At 35.9% G+C, this 27260-nt stretch overlaps 1 protein-coding gene across 1 annotated transcript in view; it reads right to left on the bottom strand.

The window, feature by feature from the left end:
• Positions 1-27260, bottom strand: part of ADAMTS18 (ADAM metallopeptidase with thrombospondin type 1 motif 18) — a 129915-nt gene that overhangs the window by 76590 nt on the left and 26065 nt on the right. The window contains 4 exon segments of the mRNA XM_051975103.1: positions 4864-5012; positions 11517-11612; positions 21843-21996; positions 25432-25569. Coding sequence (XP_051831063.1) covers positions 4864-5012; positions 11517-11612; positions 21843-21996; positions 25432-25569 — 537 coding nt within the window.

The following is a 27260-nucleotide window of genomic DNA, read 5'->3' as shown; positions in this document are numbered from 1 at the left end:
ATCTCAGGTTTTGAACTTATTTGATTAGGAGGATGATAGTTTCCCCAGTGAAAGTGGAACTATTAGGGAGGGGACAGACTTGGAGGAAAGATAAGGGGTTCTGTTTTAAACATATTGGGTTTGGTCTAAGATGTTTGTTATATAGTCAGGTGGAAATGTCTGGCAAGGAAATGGAATTCTGAAGTTCAAGGTAGAAGATGAGGGTTAGAAATAAGAGTTTGGAAGTTATCTACCTAGATTAACCACTGAAACTATAGAAACAGATTACATCATTAGATGAGAGGGTATTCATGATATTCATAATGAAATATGACATTCAAAGGGTTTGGTAAAATGATTCATTGATCTGGATAAAGTATTGAGATGTGAAAAAGAAAACCCCAAGGATCCTTGTGTGGGAAAAGGAAAATGTTAATGTTGAATGAAGTGGACACAACCAGATGCTGCAGATTTAGTAAGAAGCCAACTAGCAAGTTGACAAGGGAAAAAACATTTTGTGGGAACACAGCCAAATGAGATATGGAGAAGGATTAAGGCAATCACCTTGGAACAGTCAGTCAAAAAAACTAGCTTTATTTGAGCCTCATATGTAAGTTAAAATAAACAATGTCTTGATTAGTTTTCATTCTGTGGGAAAAGATAAGGAATGCCTTTGGTGATTATTTCTATGATTGAGCCATTTTCCAACTACATTATGCTATTTCTCTGAACAATGCCCCATTAGAAGGGAGTGGTTCTCAATCCCCAGATAGGAATTAGACATGAATTTAAATCTCTCTGGTGTCATTCCCTGCTTCTTACCAGCTGAGCTATTAAATTAGATCATCTATTTCTTTCTGGGGAAAATATTGAGACTGCAAAATGCTGGTGTGGATGCAACCAGATCCATGAAATAAACTGCAAAACTGTAGATAAATATAGTGGGATGGTATCATGAAAGGTAGAAAGGGTACTAGATTTAGAGGTAAGAGATTTTAATTTGAGTACTACCAGGGTCACTTGATAGCTACAAAAGCCAGTCACTTTCTTCAAGTCTGAGCCCCTCTCTTTTGTAAAATGTGGGACTGGATCTCCCATATCCCTTCCAGATTTAAATATTATGATTTTAGGACTAAGGTTTAAATCCAGAGTCTACCATTTATACCCATAAAGCTTTGCAGGGGTTCTTTACCTAAGATCCCTAAACTTCTTTGTTATTTTTAAAAAAATATTTTGATGACCAAATTCTATACATAAGGAGGCTTGCCCTGTTCATATCTAACTCACCTAATATGGAGCCACCTTGTTCCCTGCATTCTCCTCCCACATGAGTAGGAGTAGCTGCTTTTGATTGATTGTACAAATGAAATAGAACAAAGAGAGACCCCCAAGTCCATTTCTCAGAGTCAAAGCAAAAAGAAAGTATTTCCCCTTTCAAGTTTAATTCATGGATCCTAAGCTGGGGATAAACTGTGATCTTCATCCTCTGGATGCAATGAGAAAGAACTGCAGGGGAAAAAAGAATTCTTTCAGGCTAGCCAGTTTTAAAAGCTGCAACCTATTCCAGTGATGCAGCCAATTGAAAGAGGCCATTTCCATCCATGTTAGAAGGGAAACAAAGCAAGAAGCTTGCCTCCATGTTAGATGATCTAGATATACATAGAGTAAGACCTCTTAATCCAATACATTTTATTTTATGCATATAAAAACATTATTCTGAGAAGAGGTCCAAAGACATCACCAGACTGCCAAAGGAGTCCACAGTTCAAAAAAGGTTAAGAATCTCTGCCTTAGAGGAATCATTTGATTGAATTTGACAAATATTTCTTAATTGCCAAATACCCCAAAGGATGGAGCATATAGCTTAGATCTTGATATTTAGGAATTAACACTCTTGAAGATAAATATATATATATATATATACTTAAACTTAGACTGGATAGGGATGAGTACATGATAGAGGCAAAGGAAAGTAATGCAGAATGCTCTAGGAAAATTTGAGGACAGAGAGATAATTTCACTTCTTTAAACACCAGTTTTCTCATCTTAAAAAAAAATGATAATATCTTTCCACTATCCACATTAGGATTGTTGTGAGCAGTGCTTTGTAATCCCTAAAACTCTAATGAGATTAGAATTATTTATATATTAATAAATTGAAACAAGTCTCAAAGTAGGGAAAAAAAGATAATTCAACAATTGCTTCATTCAGTGTGCATATAAGTTCCAGATATTCCAACAATCTTTCCTCACAATCATTCTGACAAGTAAGTAGTACAAATATCATTACCCTCAGATTACAAATGTGGAAACTGAGATTCATAGTTTCAGCTAAAAAATGTCCAGTGGAGCTTTGAATTTATCTAAATTTAATTCCCAATCTAATACTTCTTTCACTACATATTACTTCAATATTTAAAAATAATAACACTGATAGTTGACATTTATATGGGGTTGGGAGAGTTTCTTCCTAGGACAATTATAAATCACAGGAAAGAAGTAACAAAGAGACAACTGTTCATGTATCAAATGAAATGGATCCATGTCTTATTATGAAGTAGTTTTCCCTGGTAGCATTTAGAGGAATGGCTTGCCATTGGTGGGCCAAAGATTTTCCCATGTTTATGGCCCTTAAAAAAGCTTGCAAGCTCTGAGAGATGATCAAGATTGGAAACAGTGTTGTGAAATATGATATTATATCTCTAGCAGAGAGCAATAGAAGGAAAGGGTACTTTCTCCTATCCATTCCCTCCCATCCATGGCATCCTACAACAGTTCTACCCACTCAGGAAACACTATATCCAGCAGGAAGAATAATAGAGAGGGGAAGAACTGGGCAGCAGCTTCAAGAAGAATGACTCCTAAAAATAAAGGAGAAGGCCAACAATTAATTCGAGAGAAAATAATCCCCAACAATTGAGAGTAAAGCTGCTGAAAAGAGCAAGGAAAGGAAAACCATCTGTGAGATGCTTCTAACAAAAATTCTATGCCCAGGGAGGAAAATTGTGAGACCCTTATAGGAAAAAGAATATCAAAGCCCTGCGGTACCAGAAGCATGAATAATCTAGTCCACATGCAGTTTCCCATCAATGTGCTACCATTTATTCTAAACTTCTTTCCATTCATTTACATCATGCATATTTGTGGGAAAGTAAGCCCCAGGTTAATGGGGAGGGAGGAATGTTGTATGACAAATATTTCTATTATGTCATCTTAGTAAATACTTTTGCTTTGAGCTAGCATGCTTATTGCTGGACTATTAAAGGGAAGCATATTGATGGGGACTGCAACTACAGGTTTAGGAATAGATTTAAAGTAACCTTAAACCTGAGAATTGTAACACTCCTAGGAATTCAAAATGTAAATCACTAAGTAGCAAGTTGGAGAAGTAGCACAAAGAGGGTAGATTTAAGATTTTAAAGTTCTTCTGAAACATGATTTCATTTGATACTCAATGGGAGATAAGTGGCACAGGTATCCCCATTTTGGTTTTGAGAAAACTAAGATTGAGAGCAATTAAGTCACTTGCCCAAGATCACACAGATAGTAAGTTTCTATGACAAGATTTCAATTCAGTTTTGCAATCTTGTGAGATATTCACTATACTATGTTGCCTAGAGATCCATAATTTAATCAGCATCTATGCTACCTACACCAATGTAGATCCCATCCCTATATATAGTCAATTGTTTCATGAACTTCTGTGAGCAAAAACTTCTTTTAGTTACTAATTCTTTAGTAATGAGCCTCTCTATTTTGATCTAAGTTGATCTTTGAATGACAGAATAAAAATAAATGTTTCGAAACTTTTAAAGCTGCATAAGACTCACTAAAGCTTAAGCTTCACTGTCACCACCTTCAACAGCTCAAGAGCTTTCTCTATAATAAGAATGAGTGAAGAAAATCCTCAAGAACTAACCCCTTGGATGCTCCAACCACACCTGTACACCTTTCTGCTCCATGGAAAGAAAATTTTGTTCCAAAAATTGTTCCTATTGTGCAAGCCCTCTCTCATTCTGAAGCTCATGTATCTTGCAGACTCTAAGTAGGCAAAGATTTCATGCATGATATCAAAACAGAAGCTTGCTGGGGGGAAGTAGTCTGGTATAGTGGAGGCAGCTATGGCTCTGAATGCAGACCTGTGGGCTCATGTCTGATATCTGGTGCTTATGATATGCTTACAGGCAAATCACTCAAAATCCCTTGGTCTTTGTTTTCTCAACCATATTAATACAAGGTGGCTGGACCATTTGGCATCTGAAGATCCTTCCAGATGAAGATCTCTGATCCTCTGTCTTTTCCCTATTTCTCCAGTCCCATGAAGACTAAATCCCAGTTTAGGTCATCACTCCTCAACACCATCATAGAGCCGTGGAGAACCTCTGAAGATGTCAAGTCCAATCCCTAGCTGAGCAGAAAGCCCATCCCTAGAAATGGCCATGTGGACATCTCTTAAATATTCTCTCCAATCCAGATTTTGGAACCCTTTGCCATTTTTGTGAGGTTTACTGACAGTGGGATTTCACTGAAACAAATTATATTCATTGTAATTGTTAAAACAACCTAAGCTGGATCAGCGTTATATGGGAAATGTCTGTGTATATATAGATAAAATGAAGATGATTAAACAGGATATGAAATACTCCCGTTTTTATGGTACTAGAAGGTTCAGAATGCCTTTTTTTCCCCAAAGCCCCATGAGGTGGGTAGAGCAATGGTATTATCACTCTTTTATTGGGGGAAAACTAAATCTCTGAGAGAGGTGACTCTTCTAAAGTCACACAGCTAGTGAGTGATAGAAGGAAGAATAAAGCCCAGATCTCCTGACATTTTCCACAATGCCATCTTTCCTCTGCCTAAGTGCTTTTCCCTCAGCTGTCTTACTTGGGATTAGTGCAGTGCCTCTCTTGCTGAGTGACTCCTCCCCCGCAGGTCCGTGTGCACTCCGACCACGCTGACCATTCCGACCAGTGGCCATGTATGGGCCGGGGTCCGTGCTCACCAAACTTGACACACTGACCTCGCCGACACCACTGTCAAAAAAATAGGGACATGTTTCCCATCAGAAACTGGCAGGTAAAGGATTATGGAGAAAAAGCAGGCAAATGCCCACACAGTAGCTTAAAAGCGCAACTGTAACTAGGGAAAGACAACCTGGGTGATTTTCCAGGAGCCAGTGTCCAGAGAGGATCATTTTCTCTCCTTCATGTCTCCAATCCTTATTCCTTACTAGTCTCCCCTTCACCTAAAATCTAAGGGGATATCATAACACAAACCAGTGGAGAACAGCTTTTGGAACTATCCCTGCTCACCCCACCACAGCCCCTTCCCCCCAACATACTCTATTACTTTCCTCATCTCTCACATACCCACACACTATTTAACTATTTTTACCCCAATTCAAAGAGAAAAGGGTTCACTGTTCCAAAGAGAAGATTCTCCCTATATTTTAGTTTAAAATAAACTTCCCCATGGTTGTGGGGGAGAGAGAGGTAAATACATAGAAGGACTCAGAATTCATGCTGTGCATTCTGAAAGTCTGACACCTAGAGAGGGTTTCTCTCATCAATGGGATCAGGATTACATTTGTGGGAAACTGTCAGGGTAAGATATTCAGATAAAGATACATAAGGCGGCAAATACCGCCAGAGCGTAGCCAAGCTGACAATCTGTCCATACGGATGAATGAAAAATAAAACCACTCTGCTCCACTTTTTTTTTTTTCAAAGTCTCAGCTAAGAAAGGTCATTAATTTTTCCAAGCTTGGCCACCACTTGGGAGGGAATAGATACTGTAAAAGCATTGGAGTCTGGGAGGCAAAACTTTTTCAATTGTTAATTTCCTGCTGAGGGAAAGGATTAAACGATAAATGGTTCTACTGAAAATATGTCCTTTGGCTCTCACTTGTTTTTGCACAAGAGGTGAAGCAGATTGATTACCCAAGGTCATATACTAAATTAGAGGCAGAGCTCAAGACAGACACAGGTCTCAGGACCCCTGGTATGGACTAGTTTTTCAACTGTTACCAGATTACCTTCCAGAAGCTCTTCAATTTGACAATTTTCCAAATTAGGCTACCTCTTTTCAAATCTCAGTTCTGACCCCATCTCAATGGGAATCATGGACAAGGCATTTTTGTTTTCTTGGTCTCAGTTTCCTTGTCTGCAATGGCAAGAATAATCCTTGCACTGCTTCACTTATAGAGTGGTTGGGAGGAAAGCACTTTGCAAGAGTAAGACACTATAAAAACATTATTAATGTTATAGTTATTATTCTTTTCTTCCCTTACCTCTAGAGTTCTATTATCATTAGGGAACACTGTCTTAGACATTTTTATTATGTGAGATTTCTGCATGACTTAGCACAATTCCCTTCTCTTAAAACCTTGTGATCAGATTCTGAAGGCTGAGGTTTAGGATGGGCCAGATTTTGATGATTGGGGCGGGGGTGGAAAGGAAAGGGGGAAGAAGGTTCAGTTACAGAATTATGGGGAGTGGGTTAGGCTGTCAAACACTTGTTTTTCCCCTATGATAACTTTGGCTTCATCACTATTTAGCCTGGAGCTGGTTGCCAATACATATTGTCAACACTAAGATCCTGCTTCTTCTCTTCCAATTTTTGCCATATGTTAATTAATTTTTTGGCTTTTAGTTTTCCTTCCCCAAAGTGCAATTGTCATTTCAGAATCTTTATGAAATCATGAAACAAAATCACGAGATCTCTGAGCCAGTTGGAATTTCAGGTGTCATTTAGCCAAATGAATCCCTACATAAAGATCCCCCTCTATGGCATTTCTAATATGTCATATCTAATCTTCACTTGAAGGTCTCCAGGAAAGGGGAGCTTTCTAGACAGCCCATTCAATTTCTGGAATGTTCAGGAAGGTTTTCCCTAGGTCAAGCTGATAGATTTCTCTCTGGAACTTCATAGACCTAGAACTGTAAGGGGCTATGGAGGCCATCTAATCTCTGAGTGCTTTCCCTCTGAGATGATCTCTAATTTAACCTGTATAATTTACATATATGTAACATATATGTATGTGTGTGTATACACACTTTGGATATTTGTAATTGTTTATACATTGTCTTCCCCATGAGGATGTGAACTTCCTGAGAGCAGAGAACATATTTTTGCTTTTCTTTGTACTTGTGCTTGGCACAATGCCTGGCACAAGGCAAGTGTTTAATAAATGCTTCTTGTTGCTGTTGTCATTACTAATGTTTTTGTTGTCAAGCAAAAGACCATGAATTCCTCTTTCACGTGACTACCCTCCAAATAGGTGAAGGCAGCAATCTTATCCCCAGTGAGTTTCTCTTGTCTGGAATAGGCATCCTTGATTTATCTTTGTGATGTTTCTCTTCTGTATTTATTGTAGTATGTCGATGACCCTCCCCAAATTTGAGACTAAAATCCAATAATCCAGAAGGGATTTGAGTAGGATAGAGAAAAACAGAATTATTCCTAGTCTATTAAACACTAGCTTCTGCTTGGTTGTAATTCTATGTCCAGTTATCACTGGCGCATGGGGTGGCCATATAAATGGAATATGAGAAGGAGAGAAGAAGACAAGTAAAAGTAGCCTATCTGCATTAGGGTCATCAACCAAACTAATCTTTTGTTAGCAATATAATGATGGTAACAACAATAGTTCTCTTTTCAGACATCCATGATTTTCTTCACTGAGCCTCTTCCCTACACCAAAACAGACCCTAATTTCTCCATGCCCTAGCAGATGCCCTTTTTGAATGGTGATACTCAAAATCCTAATAATCCATCCTCAGCTGATGAATCTTGCTACATAGTTAGCTAGGACTCTCCACAGGCAACTGACACATAGTCCATTACTAAGCCCACACTAGAAATCTTTTGCTCTGGATCAGCAGTGCCAAAGCTTACACTCTACTGACATGATTCAGGCTTCCTTCCAAAACACAAGTATCAGAAGTGAAAATCAATAGAAATGATATAAAACTATATGAAACAAATGAACTACAGAAGTGAATACTTTCATTTCCTAACAAGGAGATTCATCACAGGGATGAATATATCTAAAAGACAGAAAGGTACAGATGGATTAAGATTTGGAAGAGACCTTCAACACCATTTAGTTCAAACCCCTCATTGTAAAGATTAAGAAATCAAGGCATAGCAGGGAGATGAGATTCCCCAATGTCATCTCTATAGTAAATTGCAAGACCAGAATTCTAATCCACATCCTCTGAGGCCAAATTTAGAGCTCTTTCAAATAAGCCATAAAAGGCTGAATTAATGAAGGGAAAGTGGATTTGGGGATTACATTGAAATTTGGAGATTAGGTGGTGTAGGAAAATTTTTCTGAAGAACTGGAGCATGAGAATAAAAGAATTATAAGGGGCTTCAGAAGCTAGAGTACAAAAATGCTCTATCCATTATACCCAACAAATGGTCATGCAGTCTTTCTTTTAAGACCTCTCTTGAGGATTAGGAACTCATTTCCTTTATTCCATTCCACTTTTGGATATCTTCAATTCTTAAGGATACTATCTTGTCATAGAAGTAGCTAGGTGACACAATGGAAAGAATATTGGGTCTGGAGTCAGGAAGATCTGAGTATAAATCCAGCCTCAGACATTAACTGTGTGACCTCAGGTAAATTACTTAACTTGTGCCTCAGTTTCTTCAACTGCACAATGAAAATAATAACAATAATAATAGAACTATCTCTCTCTCCCAGGGCTATTGTGAGGACAAGTGAGAAAATATGTGTAAAATGTTCAGCATACTATGCCTTCCTTCCTTCTTTACATCAAGCCTAAATTTAGCTCTTTGAACTTTCACTCATCACTTTAGTTCTGCACATCAGAGTCAAATAAAACAAATCTAATTCCTCTTCCATGTGACAGCTCTTCAAATATTTAAGACAATTATCATCTCTTGCCTAAGTTTTCTCCAACTTATTTATGTCCTGTGTAAAATATGATGCAGAGAACTCCAAGTATGGTATAGCAGGATAGAGTATACCAGGACTACCATCATTCTATGCTGGGACACAATGCCTTTCAATGTGGTTTAAGACTATGTTATCATTCTTCTTCTCTCATTCAGCTTATATCCCCTGAAACTCCCAAATCTTTAAAAAAAAAACACCATTATCTAATTATACTTCCTTTATCTTTATTTTTTAATCCCAAATATAATATTTTACATTTATCCCTATTATATTTCATTTTCTTTCATTCAGTCTGATTATTCACTTTGATATTAAGATCATTTAAATCTCTGTCCAATGTTGTGGTTATTTAAGATGTCTGTTATCTATAAATCTGATAAACATTCCAATTATTCTTTTTCCAACATAGGGCTTACCCTGGGGAAAGCTTCTGGAAATTTGATTCTAATATCAAACCATTGAATATCTACTCTTTAGGTCCAAAATTCAGAGTATATGATTTATCTGTTTATAGTATAGGCAATCCCATATCTTTCCATCTATTTTTAAAAATATCATGACAAACTTTTAAATTCACTAAATATTTTTTATAATATCTAGGTATATTATTTTATCTATAATGTTATTTTAAAATTGGTATTTATTTAGTATTAGCATCTAAAGTATTATGTACACTATTATTTTATCTACCAATTGACCATGCTTTGCATTCTCTTCTAAGAATGAAATAAGAGAAGAGAAAATATTAGTTTCATGGGGGAGGATTTCAGACTTCTAATATGATAACAGGGATATTACAGAAAGAATTTATACTTCATACAGGGATTGACCTGGTCCACCTCTAGATCCCTTTCAGCTCTGAGATTCTAGCATCTTAATTAGGATAGGAATTAAGAGAAAAATTAGATGGAAATCCAGAATCTTACTCAGCCTTAGAGTAGGAATCTTTTTTTTTTTTTTTTTTTTTTTACAAAATCAGTCCTAGAGAAATGGTCATCTAACTTCCATGTGAATAGCTACAGTCAGAGAAATCTCAATACCATGGATAGGCCTTTACTATAATTATTTAAATAGAAGCTAGATGCTCATTTCCAGGAAACTGATTTTATAATATAGATTCCTATAAGGCATGAATATTATTTCTACCTTACAAAAGAGAGAACAGGCTCAGAAAAGCAAATCATTTATCCAAAATCAAATAACTAACAAGTGACAGAGTCAGTACTCAAAGTTAGTGCGTCCAACTCTATGGGGAATCTGGACCTTAGTTTCGTAGTAAAAATATATATATAATTTTGAAACACTCTATCTTTGAACTTGAACTCTGGTAAAATCTTTCACTGATGCCTTCATGGTCTGATATTAGACTATCCCATATACTTAAAAGCTACAACAGAAGAATGAAAGCTATAGGAAATATTAATCCAAGACAGAAAGTATTATAGCATTGGCTCAGTACAAGATTATATATCTGCTAGCCATCCTAACTAAGATAAGTGAAGGATATCACCAGACAGTTGGTCACAAGGGTATGAATATTTAGGAAAAACTCATAACAAAGACAATCTAGAAGCAGTATTCATAAGAATAAAATCACAGATCCTCTAACTCTGAAGTAGATCTTGGCAAAAAGGCCAATTACTAATTACTTTACTCAGTAACTAATAGTAAAGTTTAAGATACAACTATTTAAATTCTCTTATCCCAGGAAGAAAGTTTCTTAAGTCCTATCTACTTAGGGTATTCTATTAATTAAGGAATCTTTAATTTCTTCACTGTGGATTCATGCAGGACCCAATCCCTTCATCTCCTAGTCAAAAATTTATTAATGGTGGTGAGAGATAGTTAATTGTTGGTGATCAACAATAATAATCATAGCTCACATTTAATGATTACACACAGTTCAGTTACAAAATATTTTCTTCACAATCCTGTGAGGTAGTCATCTAGTCAATCAAATATTTATTATATTAACTCCTTATTATTTGCCAAACACTATGCTGAATATGGTCCTTGACTTCAAGAAGCTTACATTTTAATAAGGGGCGACAGTATATAAATGATTATGTATGTATAAGATACATAGAGAGTCAGTAAGAAGTGATCTCAGAGGGAAAGCACTAGCAATAGAAAGAGCAGGAAAAAACTATTACACCTGACATTTGAGTTCAGTATGAAAGAAACTAAGGGAATCAGGAAGCAAAGGTGAGGAAGAAGGGCATGGGAATAGCCAGTGAAAATCCACGAGTGCCTTCAAGGTTGCACAGCTAAGTATTATCCCTATTTTATAGTTGTGGAAACAGAGATTAAGTGACTTGAATAAAGTTCCACAGCTAATAAATATTGCTGGTCTTAGTTGAATCTACAACTTCTCATTCTAAGTCAATGTTCTCTCCAGTACTCCAATAATAAATAGTCTTTCTGATTCTAGACCCAAAGTTTGATCCACTGCATCCCACCAGGCCATTTATCTGTTCAAGTCAGTCCTCTGTTGAATCATGCAATCAATAAGCATTTATTAAGCAACCATGATATACCAGACACTGTGCCAGGCACTGGGAATACAAAGACAAAAATGAAACATAAGACTAAAAATCATGCATTTTACCTTACTCAGACCACAAATGGTGCCTTCTGCTGCTGGCATGAATTTTGTCTCACATCTGTGGCCTGTTCTATGGCACCAAAGTGATTTGCAAATATCCTGAAAAGGAAAGCAAAAAAAGTTACACAAAAGTGACAATTAAGGTATTCAGTATGCTTTTCACACTGGCAGCTCTTAGGGAATGATTCCAGAATCCCTGGATGTTCCAAAAATCCATTAAAGGGGTCTAAAACTATTTTCACAATAATACAAAAAAATTCTAATTTCTCAGGCAATAGACATTGAAGAGACAACTGGGGGGGGGGGCAGGCAATAGTGTTGGAATGCCAGTCCAGGAGTCAGGACAACTCATCTTCCAGAGTTCACATCTTGCCTCAGTCACTTATTAGGTGTATGATTTTGGCAAGTCACTTACCCTTGTCTGCCTCAGTTTCCTCATCTGAGGAGGGGAAGGGACAAAGCAGTCTAATATCTTTGCCAAGGAGATCCCAAATGGGGTTAGGAAGAGTCAAATGTGACTAGAAACAATAAATAACAGATATAAACAAAAGTATTTTGTTGGGGTCCTTAATAATTTTTAAGAATGTAAAGGAGTCTTGAAAACAAAACATTTAAGAACTACTGCCTCATTTTCCAGAAGTACTTTTGACTAAAGAAAACCATAGAGCCAGCAGCTATCAGGAGCTTGGAAAAGTAATGAACACTTGTCAAAAACAACAACTATTTATTAAGCACTCTCTAAGTGACAAACCCAGAGCTAAACATGGGGAAGACAAAGAATTCCTGGCCCCTGTCCTAAGGAACTCACGTTCTAAGGAGAGAAACAACTCTATAGTTACAAGCTATATACAATATAATGGGAGGAAATCTCAAAGGCACCAGGCATGGCAGAGGGGGCTGAAGTGGCAGGAGAGGGCACACCAGGAGAGATTTTCAGAAGACGAGATGTGAGATGAAACTTGAAAGAAGTCAGGGAGACCAAAAAGCAGAGGTAAAGGAGGAAGAAAGTTCAGACATATAGACAGCCAGGAAAAGACTCCAAATACCAACTAGATAGAGCAAATAGAATAATGTCACTGGGTTGTAGAGTATGTGGAAGAGAGAAGTGTGAAAAGACTGAAAGATCAGAAGGAACCAGTTTGTGAAGGCATTTCAAAGCCAAACAGAAAAATCTCATTTTTCTGGACCCTGGAGGAGTGAGAAAGTGAGTGATGCTCCTTGACACAAAAAGTCATGTCTACAAGCTTTCTCTCAGTGAGGTTGCCAAATTTCGAATATCATGATCTCAGAAAAATAAATTTGATCTAAAATGCAGAGGAAAGGCACATGGGATGCTGCACGAACCCAACAATGATTTGTAGCATCAAATAAAGGAATCAAATCACTGAAGGTAGCTACAACTAGAAAGGAAATGGTCTGGTCATGTAACAACAATACAGATAACAGATGACAAATATTAAAATATTTTTTTAAATTTAGATCTATTGATTTGGTAAACATATATGAAATCTCCCTCTACCATTACAGATGTGTAATCTTCTATATTTAATGCTATTGCAGAGGTGTCCGGGGATGCTGAGAATCAAAGAACTTGCCTATGACCTGAGCCTTGGTTGTCTGCCTCCAAGGACAACTTTCTCTCTGCTCTGCTAGGGGGACTGTATTATACTGATATTCATGAAATACTGAAAGAATACAAAACAGAAAAACATCTCCAAGGTTTGAGACAAATACTCTGTGGAGGTTTTATGTTATCACATGGACTAGAATCCTACAGAATGAGAGAATAAAGATGGGTTGTGACCTACTATGGTGGAGAGAGACTAATCACATAATACTTTAAGGTCTGAAAAATATTTAATGCATATCAGATTTGATCTTCAAAACTAACCCATGAGGTATATACTATTATTATCCCCATTTTACAAATGAGGAAACTAAAGCTGGCATAGATTAATAATTTATCCAGAATCAAAAAACCAATAAGTGCCTAAGGTAGGATTAAAATTCAACTCTTCCCAAATTCAGCACTCCATTTAGTATACTACATTATTGCTGATAAAATCAAGGAACTATCAAAATACCAAGAAGTAATTTTAATTCTCAATTTCAAATAATTCAAAGCAAAAAACATCAGATATATTATCATTAGAGAAGATATTAAGATCCAAGAACATAAGTTTGAAAGGACCTTAAAATGTAGAATGTTCTGGAAAAATCCTTAGATTTTTTTTTTTAAATCTATTTCAGACTCTCATTTCACAAAGAGGACATTAAGGCCATGGAGGGGAAAATAACTTGCCTAAAGTTACATAACAAGATTGAAGTGTTTAGAAGCACTATATCTCCTGATACATAGCAGTACCTTTCTGCAACTCTACTTGGTTTTTGTTGTTTGTTTTATGTTCTGTTTTATTATTTAATTGAGGCTGCAATTCTGGAAGAATTTTGATGAAGCTTTTAAAGGAATCATATTGTTTAAAAAAATCATTAGGGATAGAAAATATTTAGAGTTATTAAATTATAATATCTAATTTTTGCTTTTTTAGTGTAAAAAACATTTTTACTAAACATTCTGAAAATCATTCAGGTCCCATTGCCCTCATCCCCATGGCAAGATGAAACTGATTGGCATAATGCCAAAGCAGCTAAGACCAGATAGGGTGGGACCATCTGCAACAATGCTCTCTGAGTTAGTGAAGGGTCAGAGTCAGTAAAGACAGGTTGAACTAAGAGGCAAAGGTTGATTACCAGCTTATTTGTGAAAGAGAGACCCAGCCAAGAAGTCCATCTATAGGGAGCTATGAAATTCAAGTGAGGAGGAAGAAGAAATAATCTAAGACCAAGAAAAGGTTACAAAAGCCAGACACCAGATAGATCAAGGAAACAGATTGAAGCTAATATAATAATATAAAAGCTTTCTCACAATTCCCCCCCCGGAAGTGAAAGTACCCACTATAAGTTTTTTAAATGGAGTGTGGATGGCTAGCCAAACCCAGATATGAATTTCCTATTAGGCCACAGTCATGAATGACTACCACTCATTTCTACCGCACAGAGGGTAACTGCTATTGTTGGATGGGATGGATGATATTATTTTGCAATATAGAACTGGGGCGACAATAAAGGCAACAACTCAATGTGGAGTATTTGGTGAGAATAATTGGTATGAATGAAGAAAGGAAATTCATAAAGACTGGGAATAAACTTCAGTGGCATTCATGCGATTGATCTGGGTCTCCTCTGCATATATATGGATATGTCTCTATTTTGACCTAGGTCAGGTCTCACATTTCTACCGTGTCTACTCAAACATGACTCAGGAGAGCCAAGTGATGATGAGGTTATGAAATAAAATCTAGCCTAATGTTGCCTAATTAAATAATGCCATGTAATGGTATTCATTTTCTCCTGACTTTATAACTAGAGCATCATGGCTTGGAGATATCAAATCACCTAAAAGTCATGACATATTAGTGGTTGAGAACACTGGAATATGAAAATTTCAAAATTCATAGATTAGAATTTTAAGGTAATTCATTGGTTACTTTAGAGATAGAGAAAGTGGCACTCAGAGAAGCTATGTAACATCCTCAGAGTCACACAACTAATAAGTATTGATGTCAAGATCCCAAGATCCTTCTGATTCCATATTGCAGGATTTTTATTACACTAATATGTTCATATTTGAAGATTTAAATATTAAATAAAAATTTAAAAAGCACTATCTAAAAGAATAGTATATGTGAAGAACAATTGAGATTATCATTGTTATAGTTCAATTGAGAGAGGGGAGAATAGAAGATCACCAAAATGATCAATTCACAAAAGAGCAGTAAAAGGAAAAATATCCTTCAGGAAGCTAAACATGATTCTATTATACCAAAAACCCAAGCAAATTCATATAAGTAACACATATAAATTTAACTGGAAAGACAATAAACATGAAAAATACAACAGATCTATCAACATTTCTATAACCAACTATTTTTATCCTTGATAAAAAGTAGAACCACCACATTTAGACTCTCCCATATGTTAAATAAGAAAGTAGAAAAGGCACTAAAGAATATAAATCCACAAAGGGCAATAGATTAAATGTATACTGAAGAAATATGTTCTGGAGGTGACACAATTTTGAAAGCATTGAAAAGTCAATTTTCAAGATGCCTGAAAGATATAAAACAAATGGGAAAAAAATCACGGACAATATTCCTCCTAAGCTACTGAATAAATTTATTGTGGATCAATAACTACTAACCCATATAAGTACTTTCTAATTTCTATAACATTTTTATGAGAAGGACCTACACAATTGCTGAATATCCTTGATGAAAATATAAGACAAAGCAGATTTTTACAATCTCCTTTAGCAAAATACCTCTTCAGTAAGTGAAGCAAGTGAGAGATTTAAAAAATATGCATCCCAAATGTGTCCTTTTTTTAAATTACAAAAATGCTTGACAGTACAGCCAAGGATCTCTTCCAACCAGAAACTCCCATTCATCAAGATCACATAAGAATCCTTGATCAAGGAAAACAAAGTGACAGTTTTGTTCATTGATACTCTGGCAATCCATATGAAACAAAGCATAAAAAGTACCAAACAATATAAATGCTAGGGATATAAAAACAAACATGAAATAGTCTCTGCTCTTAAACCAGAATTTTATCAGGGTAGACAGCACATACATAAACAACACATAAATAATCATATAAGGAACATATACAAATAAGGTCATTTGGGGAGAAAGGTCACCAAGAGTCATGAAGGATCAAAAAGATGTAGAAGGTCATGCTTCAGGCTTGAAGAAAGTAAAGGAATTTACAAAGTAGAGGTGAGAAAGAGGTGAATTTAATGGCCAGTGTAAAGACACAGAAATGAGATGAAGGGTCTTATGTGAAGAAGTTTTTCCACTTTCAGGAATTAAACTAATTTGTAATGAGTGGTACAGGTATATTAGGGCCAGGTTTTAAAGGGCTTTAAAAGCCAAACAGAGAAAATTCTATTTTGTCCTAGAAACAACAGTTGTTGTTTTTCCAGAAAGGGAACTAGGTTAAAGCTAGTCCTTAAAGAAAATCAATGGCAATTGTGTGGAAGATGGATTGGGAGGAACAGAGATAGGGAATTTAATCAGTAGGCAATCGCAAGATTCTGAGCTGAGAGGTGAAAGAGCTGAACAAGAATGGTGACTGCTCGAATAGATGTGAGATGGCTAGAGGTAAAAACAAGACTTATCAACTGATTGGATATGTGGCGTGAGGGAGAGTGAGGAAGTGAGGTTGCCTGAGAAAGGAGAATAATAACTTGGGCTCAGAACTGAACAAGAGAAAAGAAGGGGCTGGGTTGGATGTGGAGAACAGAATATGAATTTCAGTTATCCCAATTAGCTACCTAAAACAAAAATTCAGCTTTTTATTACCAGAAATTTTCTAGTGATGTGATATGACTATGAGTTATGGAATACCATGGCATGCTAAGAATTGACCCAGAGGGCAATAAGCAGATGCATGGTAGTGATAAGTATTTTGGAACATATTATGATGACTTGCATGAAAGAAGTGTCATAAAGGATATCATTCAGGAAATGTATTTGAAAAGAATACTGTTTATGTGGCAATATTGAGCAATCATAATGATAACAGTCCAAGTGCGACATTGCATTCATAGAATGTAAAAAGACCTAAAGCAATTCCTCCAGTGCACCATGGAGATTTTATACAGGAAAACATGGACAACTTCTATATTGGCTGAAGTGACAAAAAGGTGAATTGTATTTACAGCATGGAAATAGTACTTACACTAGTATAGTGCAAAGGAAAAAGAAAGGGCAACCATGTTGCAAAATTATAACAAAAACATGGCTCCAAAGTGATATGAACAAACGTTTCCAACACACTCCTTTGCAGAGGTAAATGCCACAAATGTGATATACTGCATATATTTCCAGACTTTTTTTTAGTACATTGATTGTTTTTTTTCTGCTTTTTGTTCTTTTTTCTCCTCTTTTTTTTTTCTTTAAAAAAATAGTACCTGTTATAAGAGCTGGCTTTTTAAGAGGAAAGAAGAGAATGGAAGAAATTTTGATTGTGTAAAATCAAAAGATATTGACAAAAATGTATTTTCAATAATAATAATAATAATAATACTGGGATTATAGAGCTAAAATTAGAAGGGACCTTAAGGGTCATCTAGTCTAGCTTCTTCACTTTATAAATATGGAAGCTGAGGTGTAGAGGCATGAAATGGTTTGCCCATTATCACACAGGTAATAAATGTTAGGAGCTGAGATTCAAACCCTTTGATTCCAAATTTTGTGTCCTTTCCACTTCACCAAAACGAAAACTCATAAAAAGTAGTAAGAAAGATCTGATATCTGTGAAGTTAATGGAAGATAGGACATAAAACAAGTCGGGTGTATAACAATGCCAAAAGCTTTGAAAAAAGAATGAAGTTTGAAAAAAAGATTTTTGAAGACACTGATGACTTAAATTTTTCAATAGAACACTAAGTGGTAAAAATTCAGCTGCAAGAGATTGAAGAGTGAGCAGCTGATGGTAAAAAAAATGGAAGCCGTGGGTATGAACAATTTTTTAAGAGATTTAGTAGTGAAGAGAAAGTCAGATATTGGGTAATAGCTGGATGAAGCATAAGAGTCAAGGGGAGACTTTGGATAAATGAAAAGAGAGAACTGAGCATGTCTGGCGTATGGGAAGGATTCAAGAAGCACAAGAGGAACCTCACATTCCAGTTGGTACAATTCATCAAACTGAAAGAAATAAGCAACTGGTAAAATTTTGAGTTGGCAACTTTGTCATGGTAAAGAGTGCTAGATTTAGAGTCTGAAGACTTGGGTTTGAATCCCACTGCTGAGGCAGTGGGCAGGAACACTGGTGGCTATGGATACTTGCAGAAGTGGACAGCTTTTGATTCAGAGTTCCAAGTCAAAGGGGATAGTTAAGGTTAAGCTAAAGACACCATTCCCCTCACCCCAGGATTAGAGGTACTTACATTAATGGTTCTCATTTAAAAAAAAATGAACAGACAAAGAATAAAGAACCCAACCATAGAAACTTATTATGGGAACAGGGAAGATGAGGTTCATCTTTAGAGGAGGATATAGAAGTTAAAAAAAAAAAAAAAAAAAAAAACCTCTTTACCTCAAAGAATAATGTTAAATGGCTGACTGCCCAGAAAGAATTTATAGAACTTAAAAAAGAGTTCAAAAAATCAAATGAGATTGATGAAAAACTAAAAAATAAGAAGAACCATTCAAGAAAAACAAGTTTATGGGGGGGGCGGGGTTTAACCAAATAGAAAAGGAGATACAGAATCTTAAAGAAGGAAATAATTCTTTGAAAATTATAATTGAGCAAGGAGAAGTCAGGGAAGCTATAAGATTCCAAGAAATAACAAAACAAAATATAAAGAATGAAAAAAAAGATGACAGAATGTAAAACATCTTCTAAGAAAAACAATAGATCTGGAGATCAAGAAGAAAAAACATAAGAGTAATTGCACTACCTGAAAGCTGTGACCAAAAAAAACACCTTTACATATAATCAAGAAATAATCTTAAAAATTTGATCTCGAGTGATAGAACATTAGGGGAAAGAAAAAAAAATTGAAAAAAGCCACTTATCATCATCTCAAAGATATCCTACAGGGAAAACACAAAGGAATATTATTATTAAATGTCTAAATCCTCAGATCAAAGACAAAATTGTACAAGAAATAAACAAAAAGTTCAAATATGCTGGAGCCACAATTAGAATTGGACAAGATTTATCAGCAGCTACAATAAAAGACTGCAGGTTCTGGAATTATTCACACACACACACACACACACACACACACACACATACACAAAATTTAAAGAAATAATGGACATTAAATGAACCTCCAGATTTTCAGAACTTCATCTCAACCAAACCTGAACTCCATAGAAAATTAAATATATGAGCCAACATCAAAGATTAATTTCAAGGGACTCAACAATGACAAATTGTTTATGTTTTTTACATGGAAATGTAAACCATATGTTTAAGATTGACATCAGTAATTGGGTAGTTCAAAAGAAATATTGGGACAGAGCTGTGTGCCTCTAAAAAGCAAAACTATCTAGGAAAACATAAAAATAGTAATTACATTATACGAATGAGGTGCAGAGGAAGAACCAACATGGGCTTTGGAAGGGGAGGAGAGCTTGTAGTTCTGAAACCTACTCACAGCAGGAATATGTTAAGTAAGAGACAATACACACACACACACACACACACACCACAAATCTTCAAAATCAATAAATAAGAGGCAATGGGAGGTAGAGAGGGAATAGAATAAGTTGGGATAAGGAGTGTGCAGATTTATGGCAATGGGATAAGATGTATAGATTAATGGGAAATGGGTAAAGACGGGGGAGAAGGTGAGAAGAGAAGATAAAGGAAGGGGTCTATGGGTGGGGGAATGTTAAGTAACAGCCAAGCAAGCTAAGAAATAGAATTAAAGTAGAACAGTGAGCAGGGATAGGAAATACAAGATATACACAAACACTACAACTAAGATTAGGAATAAAATTTGTTAGGAAAAAAAAAGTAGGGCTAGTAATCATTGATCTCAGACAAAATCAAATTGAAATATTCAATTCATGAGAGAAATCTACATTGTATGTCAGCCATATTAATTAGTTTTAAATGCATGTCTACATATGTGTAAATGTATATTATATATGTATTATGCATATAGGTGTGTTTATACAGACATGTGTATATTACTGTATGTGTGTGTGTAAATATGCCCATGCTTAACTGTAGCCTGCTGCAGAAAGGAGAGAGGATGAAAGGGGAAAAAGAATAAAGTAAAAAGTGCATAGTAGAGAATAAAACAATAACCTACAAGGAAGCAAAGACTAAAAATCTCCTATTATTATATAAGCTTTCTTGAAATGAACATTTATCATTAACATATTTTGCATCCTTCCTGATATTCTGCTGGACACATGACAATGTTTTGTTTTCCTTTTCAGGATTTTTCTATTTTTTTCTTATTTTGTATTTGGTTTTAAATAAATATTTTTAAAGAGAGAGTTTTTGAGAAAGTTTATCATCCCAGATAAACTCACAATAGCCCTATAAATTATACAAGGTATGTGTTGTTAATAGCATTTAACTAAGAAAGAAGTAGAAATAGAGATATTATTAGACCTATGACACTCATGCACTCCGAAGTTTGTAAATCCATAGCCATCCTCTGAACCATGTGTTGTACTTCTATGAGAAGCCTACACTGCTAACGCACAAAACCCCATAGTTCCTGTTTCTAAAATGCCTTAGGGCTCACAAAGTACTTTCCTCATTCTACTGCTTAAAATTGGCAGTACAAACATATTATCCCCATTTTAGAAAGGGAACTTGAAGTTCTTGTCTAAAATCCATTTGTTGTCACATGTCAGATCCATTCACTTTTTACCAGAAATGAAAAATGAGGTTAAGAATCATAAATTGGCTGAGTATGATGGAACATACCTATCAGGTGGTTCCCTGCTACCAGGGAAGCTGAGGCTATTGGATCTCTGGAACTCAATAGTTCTGAGTGGACTAATTTGATCAGTGTATAATTAAGTCTGGCATCTATATGGTCCACCTTCAGGAGGTGGAAGTTTGAGAATGGGATATAAAACTAGAACAGGTCAGAAACAGAGAAGGTCAAGGTTCCCAAAGAACCTTGGTGGGATCAGGCCCATAAATGTTCCCTGGTGAGATAGAGAGACCAAACTGAGAGAGATAGACAGACAGACAGACACACAGACAGACAGACAGACACACACACACATAGATAAAGACAGAGAGAGACAGAGAGACACACACACACACTGACAGAGACAGAGACAGACACAGAGACAGAGAGAGAGAAAAAAAAGAAAGAGAAGAGACAGAAACAGAAACAGAGACAGAGAGATTGATAGAGATAGAAACAGAGACAGAGACAGAGAGACAGAGAAAGACAAAGAATTATGAAGTAAATTCCAATAGCACACAGTTAGTAACTGGCAGGTTTGGGATACAAGTTCATGTTCTCTGGCTCCAAATGCAACAATCTTTCCTGCTTCATATTTTGCCATACCTTCTATCAGAGGAAAAATTATGATGGTCCATTAGACCAACTTATTCTGGACAGTGACCCAGGCAATTCATGATTATACCAGACACATGGTGCTGACTTGACGTTAGAACACCCAATCTTTGTCAATCTGTGATAGGAACATCATGAACAAGCCTCTTAAGAATCTTAATATAATCTTGAAAGGGCACTCTCACTCCCCCTTTGCCTACCTTCACAAAACTGAGGCTGCAAAGTTTGGCTTTTGCTCCAAATTGCCACTTGCACTGAACATCTGCGTCATAGATCTGCCCTGGGAGTGTGTCTGGGTATTTATACTGTCCTGTTTGCTTTGGTTCATCACTTAGGCAAGAGGCCTGGGCTGTGCTGGAGGAAAAACAGATGTACATTAGTTATTGCATCTAATTTGGGATTTCTATTTTTTTATTTTCTTTTAATAATTATAGCTTTTTATTGACAGAACCCATGCCTGGGTAATTTTTTACAACATTATCTCTTGCACTCACTTCTGTTCAGACTTTTCCCCTCTCTCCCTCCACCCCCTCCCCCAGATGGCAAGCAGTCCTATACATGTTAAATATGTCACAGTATATCCTTGATACAATATATATGTGCAGAACTGAACAGTTCTTTTGTTGCACAGGAAGAATTGGATTCAGAAGGTAAAAATAACCCAGGAAGAAAACAAAAATTCAAACAGTTTACATTCATTTCCCAGTGTTCCTTCTCTGGGTATAGCTGATTCTTTCCATCATTGATCAATTGAAACTGAGTTAGATCTTCTCTTTGTTGAAGAAATTCACTTCCATTAGAATATATCCTCATACAGTATTGTTGTTGAATTTCACTTTGCATCAGTTCATGTAAGTCTTGCCAGTCCTCTCTGTATTCATCTTGCTGGTCATTTCTTACAGAACAATAATATTCCATAACATTCATATACCACAATTTACCCAACTATTCTCCAATTGATGGACATCCATTCATTTTCCAGTTTCTAGCTACTACAAACAAGGCTGCCACAAACATTTTGGCATATACCTTTCCCTTCTTTAGTATCTCTTTGGGGAATAAGCTGAGCAGTAACATTGCTGGATCAAAGGGTATGCACAGTTTGATAACTTTTAGGGCTTAATTCCAGATTGCTCTCCAGAATGGTTGGATTCATTTACAACTCCACCAACAATACATCAGTGTCCCAGTTTTCCCGCATCCCCTCCAACATTCATCATTATTTTTTCCTGTAATCTCAGCCAATCTGTCAGGTGTGTAGTGGTATCTCAGAGTTGTCTTAATTTGCATTTCTCTGATCAATAGTGATTTGGAACACTCTTTCATATGAGTGGAAATAGTTTCAATTTCATCATCTGAAAATTGTCTGTTCATATCCTTTGATCATTTATCAATTGGAGAATGGCTTGATTTCTTATAAATTAGAGTCCATTCTCTATATATTTTGGAAATGAGGCCTTTATCAGAACCTTTAACTGTGAAAATCTTTTCCCAATTTGTTGCTTCCCTTCTAATCTTGTTTGCATTAGTTTTGTTTGTACAAAGGCTTTTTAATTTGATATAATCAAAATTTTCTATTTTGTGATCAATAATGTTCTTTAGTTCATCTTTGGTTACAAATTTCTTCCTCCTCCACAAGTCTGAGAGATAAACTATCCTATGTTCCTCTAATTTATTTATAATCTCATTCTTTATGCCTAAATTATGGACCCATTTTGATCTTATCTTGGTATACAGTGTTAAGTATGGGTCCATGTACTTTTTTTTTTTAAAAAGCTCACACATACTCTACTCATATATTTGAACAATGGTTAATTCAACATTTCAGAGCATATGAGATCTCATTTATCGAATATGCTTTCCAAAGATAGATATTGCATATCATCTACTTCGCTCCATAGCCTGAATGTTTCTTATCCCATGTCCTTCTATAAATTCTTTATTGGGAATTCACCTCATATGCTTAGGGACTTCATGTGGAAACCCAAAGGAAAATGTTATTTCATTTGGGTTCTTGCTATATGACTGCACTACCTTTTTTCTCAGTGGTCTCTCTCTGTAACAGAAGGGGATGGAAAAACTAAAGCTACAGTGATAAGAGGACAACAAAAAATGTATCAGTAGTTCTCAATCTATACTTTATAGAACTCTGGGGTTTTTGCTAAAGTGAATGGAGAATCTGAAAGGGAACATTTCAGTGCTAGCAGTATTCTTTGCAATAGAAAATTAAATATGAAATTATCCAGGCATGGAGTCCAATTCATAGGGTTTAGGATTGGAAAGGAATGTCTAGTAGAGAGATGTCAAATTTCCAGTGGAAGTCTGGAAGAACTCCCAAATGAAGTCCAAACCAGATTAAAATGTAAGATTCATTTCTATTTGAGTTTATTAAGACTAGTGGTGTGGTACAACATTTTAATGTTACAATTGAGAATGAGATTTGCCCATGATCATATCAGTAATCAACAGCAGAACATACTACTGATTACTGATCAGTAATCAGTAGCAGAATACAGTGACCATCACTGTAGAATGAATCAAGTCTCACACTGTGTTTATGTTTTCCAAAGAGCTTTTACACCAATTCCTTGTTTAAAAAAAGACAATCTAACTGTTGAACTGGAATGTCTGTAGGTTACTGAAGTTGAAAGGTCCTTTTTTTTTCCTTAAACATAAGATTTTAGCAAAGATGAGCATGTTTAGAAACTTCAATAATTGATTTAAATTCCAATATGTCTCATGTGATTAGGCTCTTATTTGTTTTTAATTATGATTCTAGGGTTTGAATTCAGCTCAATGATTTGAGGTCTCATCCTTGCTGATGAGGCAGCATGTCATGATGCTTAGAGAGCTGGGTTTGGCATTAGGAAAACTAAAGTTCCAATTTGACCTCTGATGTATCTGTATGACTCAGAGTGTCATTCAATGTCTATATGCCTCAGACAATTTCCCAAGAATTATCTACTAAATCATAATTGGGTTGTCTACATTGGTGGAAGGAATTTCCATACCAGAAAATCTGAGAAAATGACAGATGCTGACCTCTTTATATATTATTTCTATTCACTTTTGTCTTCAGAGAACCCTCTAATGGAAAACTAGGCAGAGTTGAAAATCACAGTTTTCATTCTTTTCATGGTGTTTCCACCCACTTCTGTATGCAAAGAATCCTCCAAGGCAAAATGTAGGTAGGTTTGGATGCCTATTTTGATTGAAATGATAACCAAGAAGACAGATGATCCATTTAGTTAAATGATTGCTTCAGTTCTTGGTTTCTACTTTTTCCTACTCTGTTTGACAAAATTCACTCAATTAATGCTTTTTTTTTTTTTTTTTTTTTTTTTTTTTTTTTTTTTGCTGTTAAGGGCATGGGGTTGTAGTGAAAAGAGAATCAGGTGGTAACAACCAAAAAAGGAAGCAGTTTTCTGCAACAAACCAAAATAATGTGTCTATCCAAGAGGCACCATGCTATATAAGATGAGTGCTGATCTCAAGTCAGATCTAGGTACATATATTGGCTTTGTCCCTGACTCATTGTGTAGTCATAAGCAAATCACTTAACCTCTCCTGAGCCTCTGTTCTCTCATCTGTATATTGGAGATAATATTTGATGTGCCACTGAACCCAAAACTGAGACTAAGAATTGGTGTCTACTCACCTATATCATAAGACTAAGGAAGTCAGTCATTGACAAATGGGGTCATGAACATCAGCCTCCACTTTATTTGTCACTGCTTGCAATACTACCCAAAGAAGAATTCTATTAGACAGTTGCCTTGGTTTCCATACCTGAGGAACTTGGTGAGATATTGCCTACTGCAAGAGGACCAAGAGAACACCCCATTGTTCCCAGTTAGAGTTGGGGACATGATGTTGCCTTCAGCCTTTCTGCACGGATTTCCTTCTCCATCATGTATCATGCCAAAGCTGAAAAAATAAGGATTGTAACAATGAAATTATTGCTCAAAGCCCTATTTATCAGCTACAAATAATAATAGGTATCTATATAGAATATCAATAGAAAATCAAAATGGAAGAAAAAATAAGGCAAGTTATGATTTAATAGAAAGGTGTTAGATAGGGATAAGTAGGTACTAACTGTTCTTTGAACCTGTTTCCCCATCTGCTAAATAGGGGTTTGGATTAGATCAGGGGCTCTTAACCTGGGATCTACAAACCAATGGATTGTGAAGAGACTTCAGGGAGTCCATCAACTTAGATGGGAAAAATTACATCTTTATTTCAATATAATTGATTTCCTTATTAATCCAATGTCTTTTATATATTTTAAAATATTATTTTGAGAAAGGGTCTATAGGCTTCACAAGATTGCCAAATAGGTCTGTGATACAAAAACAGTTGAGAATCCCTTGGACTAGATTTATGTCAAAGATCTCTTTCATTTCTAACATTCCATGTTCTATAGTTTAAAAACCTTCGATCTAATATTCTAAGCCTCAGTCTAAGGTCACTTACAACTAATCGATCAAAAAATTTTCCTTCCATATTCAAGTTAATTCAATAAATTCATTTTAGATGCCTAATGAATAAAGACTACTCTAGTTGGTACTGGATAAAGATAGAGGAGCGGGGCACAAAGATGAAATGTGACAATTATAGTACTCATGAAAGTTTTTATTTTATCACAGGGGATAAGACATGTATTTATATACTATAAAACTTAGAAGAAATCTATGATTTCATCCTTTCATGAATGCAAATGGTGTCCATACCTTAAAAGAGACTCTTCACTGTAACCAAAACAACCTTGATGCAGTGGATCAAGTTCAAGGTGATGAAGTTTAGTCAGTTTGGCCCTTAGGTGATAGATGCATATCTCTAGGGCCACCATTTGAAGCTTTTCCACTTTGGTAAACCTAAGAGCTTCAGTTCCATTGACATGAACTTTGAGAGTCTGTGCCCTTTTTATTTACATCACTATGAGGCTTCTGAGGAGGAAAGGGGTGGAAGCTCACCAACTATTATAATAGAAAGTGAAATGTGATACAATGTGACCCAAGAATGAGGTATGGTCCTAAAAGGGGACTTTGAAAAATGTAAGCAGGGAGAAAGAGCTCAATAAATCTGAATGATTACTATACAGAATCTTCAGGTCCACATAGCTACAGCTATATGAAAGATGAAGACAAATTTCATCAGTGGAGAAAAGTCAATTATACCGGGGCTTATTATGGATGTTCAAAACTATGTTGCTGACAACCACCATCACCACCACAACCACACCAACAATAATCCCTTCTGCTTCCTATTTCCTATTGGGAAGGAATAGTAGATGTGTATCGAAAGATTTAACTAAATAATAAATAATAATAAATCCCTACCTAATCAGAAATCTCCATAGCACCACTATTTTCCCAATCACCAAAGTTCATGATCTTGGAATCATCCCTTATCTCCAGTACCACTCCCTTTTCCTTTGATATCTAATCAAATGTCAGATGTTATTAATTATAGGTCTTCAGCATTCTTGCCACCACCCTATTTTCTCCAGTAATATAACTACTATCCTCGTATTCAAGTCTTTATTACACTTCACCTATAGTACAGCTCTAAATAATCTCTTAGTTTCTAGTTCCTCCCATTTCTATTCTGTATTC

Source organism: Antechinus flavipes, chromosome 2 (assembly GCF_016432865.1).
Source record: "Antechinus flavipes isolate AdamAnt ecotype Samford, QLD, Australia chromosome 2, AdamAnt_v2, whole genome shotgun sequence".
In the NCBI taxonomy this organism is placed as follows: Eukaryota; Metazoa; Chordata; class Mammalia; order Dasyuromorphia; family Dasyuridae; genus Antechinus; species Antechinus flavipes.
Note: the sequence above shows the minus strand (reverse complement) of the source record. Positions and strands in the feature narration are given on the sequence as shown.